The sequence below is a fragment of the Fulmarus glacialis genome, unplaced genomic scaffold, assembly GCF_000690835.1.
Source record: "Fulmarus glacialis isolate BGI_N327 unplaced genomic scaffold, ASM69083v1 scaffold28739, whole genome shotgun sequence".
In the NCBI taxonomy this organism is placed as follows: Eukaryota; Metazoa; Chordata; class Aves; order Procellariiformes; family Procellariidae; genus Fulmarus; species Fulmarus glacialis.
Window position 1 is genome coordinate 774 of NW_009234332.1, and position 3912 is coordinate 4685.

General features: G+C 53.9%; 1 protein-coding gene across 1 annotated transcript in view; it reads right to left on the minus strand.

The window, feature by feature from the left end:
* Nucleotides 1-689, minus strand: part of LOC104082486 (histone H2A.V-like) — a gene marked incomplete at its 5' end in the record, with an annotated part of 1211 nt that extends 522 nt beyond the window's left edge. The window contains 3 exons of the mRNA XM_009585626.1: nt 1-7; nt 76-194; nt 612-689. The exon at nt 1-7 is cut by the window's left edge and continues 139 nt beyond it. Coding sequence (XP_009583921.1) covers nt 1-7; nt 76-194; nt 612-689 — 204 coding nt within the window. The remainder of the gene's footprint in view (nt 8-75; nt 195-611) is intronic.
* Between the last annotated feature and the right edge of the window lie 3223 nt (nt 690-3912).

The following is a 3912-nucleotide window of genomic DNA, read 5'->3' on the forward strand; positions in this document are numbered from 1 at the left end:
GAGACTCGGGATCCCAAGGGAAACAATTTTTTGGGTGTTTGGTTTTTTTTTACCGGATGAAGGCAAGCGCGGGGACGCACCTCGGCGGTGAGGTACTCCAAGATGGCGGCGCTGTAGACGGCTGCGGTGGCTCCCACTCGCCCGTGGCTGGTGGTCCGAGTCTTTAAGTGCCTGTGGATCCGGCCCACGGGGAACTGGTGTGGGAGCAATCAACACCTCGTTAACACCCTATACATTTGCATAATTACACCCCCTGATTTTAGCCCACCCTGCGTGTCTACAGCTTCCAGGAGCTCCTCTAACAAGACACAGAACCCACTCGACGGCAGATCCCACACGTTTCCCACTGGGTTTCATGATAATTATCCCAATTAATCCTCACACCCTCTCTGTAGGAGAGAGGGATCCTGCCCAAGTCAGGAGACAGCCGGGAGCAAACAGCCCCGGGGTCCTCATTGCTCCATAATGACAACACAAATCACAAAACATGAAGTTTTCACCCCAAAAAGAAAAAGGTTTGGGGCATCCTGTCTCCCAGAAGTGGAAGTTTTACTCAGAAATTCACATTTTACGATGAGATCGGGGAACCAGCGGGCACCGTCGTGCCTTACCTGCAGCCCGGCTCTCTGTGAGCGCGACACCGCCTTTGCCTTGGCTTTCCCGCTATCCTTTCCCGCCTTACCACCAGCCTGCAAGAGAGAAACGCGCCTATTAATTAATCTTAATTAATCCAGAGAGACCTGCTGCGCTGTAATCCAGAGGCAAACACGCTCTCTGCCGCTGCAAGAAATTTGTGGCCTCTCAAATGACCCGAAAAGAGGCGAATTCGAGGGGTGCGGCAACTGCTTTATTGCCCCGGGCGTCTCTCATTTCCTCCTACCGCTATTCCCATTATTTTCCAGAAAAACGCCAAACAGGAGGAAACCAGCCCAAAGGACCCCGGGGTTTTTTTGCAGCGCTTGTGAGAACAGTTTGATTTCAGATTCGTTTTCTCCGCTCCAAAGGCAGGCGTCGACACAGGCCGCGTGCCAGGATACTGTTCCTGAGCATAGGAATTTGCAACTCGGCCCTGCGGGATTCAAGGGCAATTCCCTTCCTGCTCCGGAGCGGAAAATCATCAGGGAGCCCTAGAAATCACGGATTTAATGAAAATCGTGTTGCGGGGGACGGCTAAAACCCTGAAGCGTGAGAGTCTGGAAGGCACCGAGCAACGAGGAAGAATCAAACGTGGGTTTGCCGGGCTCTCGCACCCACGCTGTAAGGAATCGATTTATTCAAGGGATATTGAAAGAAACCGTGATGTCACTAAGAGCTAACGAGAACCGCTTCTAACGAAGGCGAGAGTGGCAGGCGGTGCAGCAGGGCAGTCGGAAAGAGCCCACGTGTGTTTTTTACCAGAGGGAAAAGGGAAAAGTCTCTCAAAGATGGGAGTAACATTTATCGGCCGTGCAGTACCCAGACCTGCTGTTACCAACCCAAAATCTGGCCCGTTTAAGAAATGACAGCAACTAGAACCCCCAAAATTAAGTCTCCCGGCCCGTGATGAGCAGAGAAGCCCCTGTACAGGCACCGCGAAGGGAAAGCGGAGCCCTAAAAGTATCCTTACTTGTAATCCCCATTTTTACACCACATATTGATCCCACAATCCCAACGCAATCCCCATCCCCTTTGAAAAAAGGGGGAATTATGTCTTGCCATGAGGGAGCTGAAAGCTGCCACCAGCCCTTCCCGCTCATTCGGAAGGAACCGCAGGATCCAGAGATCCCCAGGAGACCGACGCTAATTGACCGTATTAATCCTTAAAATAATAAGACACCGGCTTAACACGGGGATGTCCGAGATCCGCGTCCCGTCCCAGCGAGGTGGGAGTTAACACCATGCGCTGGCACCAGCGCTGGCCCCGTTTAAATTCAACCATTGAAAAAAAAATAAATCGCAAGGGGAAAATATGTGATCTGGAGGCAATAAAACAAGTGGATCGGCGCTGGGCGAGGTCGGCAGGAGAGCCGGGAGGTGGGATCCTCCCCGTGGCAGCTCCGGGGCTGTCAGTGGAGATCCGGCTGCACCCCGGGCAACCCCGCTCGGCGTTTTGGCAGCCGACGCCGGGACAGGAGCGTCTTTAGAAGCAGTTGGCTCTCGTTCGTTAGGAGAGCGGCCGAGGGATGACTTGGAGATGTATCCAGAAAGGCTTTGAAGCGCCGCCTCGACACTTTGCTGCGGTGAAGCATCGGGAGTTACTTTTATCAGTAGAAAACGTCGCTCAGTAAAACTTAAAAAAATCAGAAAGGGGGATGTGGGGATATTTCCTCGCTCTAGAAATAAAAGACGGCTCTGGGAAAAGCCCTGGCTGTTCACACCGAGGGCTTTTATCAGCCAGCTGCAGAAAGGCTTTGAAGCGCCGCCTCGACACTTTGCTGCGGTGAAGCATCGGGAGTTACTTTTATCAGTAGAAAACGTCGCTCAGTAAAACTTAAAAAAATCAGAAAGGGGGATGTGGGGATATTTCCTCGCTCTAGAAATAAAAGACGGCTCTGGGAAAAGCCCTGGCTGTTCACACCGAGGGCTTTTATCAGCCAGCTGTGAACTTTCCCACTTCTCTGTCAAGTTTTCCAGCTGGCAGCTGCTCGCCTGATGGTTCTTTACATGATATTTGACTAAAAAGAGAGAAGAAAATTCTCACAGCGGAAGTGCCTCCATCTTCACCAACGTCTAAACCCTCTGTGGGGTTGAAGAGGAAACGCTGCAACAGGTTCCCACAGCTGAGCCGCCACTGGCTCCCTGCGGAAGCTCATCCCCCTCCCGGCTGCGGTCCCGGCAGAGAAGCGAGGGCTCCTTGACCAACATCACGTTCGCAGCGCGGGGATTTCCTTTTCTTCCTCGGGATACGGCGCTCCCGGGGCTCACTCGGGTCGGAGACAGCGGTGATTCGCTTCTTCATCCGGAGGGGACCGTGCTGATGGGCGCAGGAACACGACATCTCCTTCCCTTCTCCCCACGAAAGTCGCTCGCTGGAAGCGCGTTCCCACACCGAAACCCCACTGGATTGAACGCGCTGGGTCTCTTGCAGCCGGCAAGCAGCTTTTTTTTTTTTTTTTCCTTTCTTCTTGTTTCAAACAGGACTAAAATACTTCAAAAAGCGACTTTTTATCTATTGCCACAAGATATCCTCCAGCACCGGCGAGGGTTGCATAATCTCACAGACCATTTCCACGTTAACCCGTTAACCCTTAGCGATCGGGGCCCTTATCTCCTGCTCGGGAACCTCCTCGTATCCTAAGTGACAGTTACAGACCCGGCAACCGCAAGCTTCAGTCGCCAGGCCACACGAACGAGGCACCAGGGAGGATTAAACCCCATCCTTCTTCCCTTACGGAATCAGACTTTTCCTTGGGAAGCCACCAGCGAGCTCTGCCGAGCGCCAGCGCGCACGGAGATGTCGGTTAGAATCCAAACCGCTGAAATCAAACGCTCCTCGGGGCAGGGGCTACCTGGGGAAGGCGGTCGGGCTGCTTGTCAGACGTCCTTCAGGCCACTTGCTCCTCGCTCAGCGTGTTTTACGCCCCTGACAGTCAGTTTGTTATCACACAATCAACTTTTAAAATATATAAGCGCGGAAAGTAGCTTTAAAAGAGGCAGTTTCCTTCCAAACCCGTAACGGATGAAATAAAGGCACTCACGGCGTCCCCCAGTCCCTCCGGGAAAGCTTTGACAGCCCGAGGGAGTCACCGGCTGCACCGCTCGCCTCCCGCCTCCCGCCGGCCCGATCGGCGGGGCCGGGCTTTCGGGAAGCGGCCGAAATCCACTCCCGAGGGGCCTCGCAACGAGATAAAAGTCGGCGAGAGGCTTCGGTTACACAACGGCGGCAGCCCCGGGGATCGCGGGGAGGGGGGGTGCAGCGGTTCTCGGCGCACC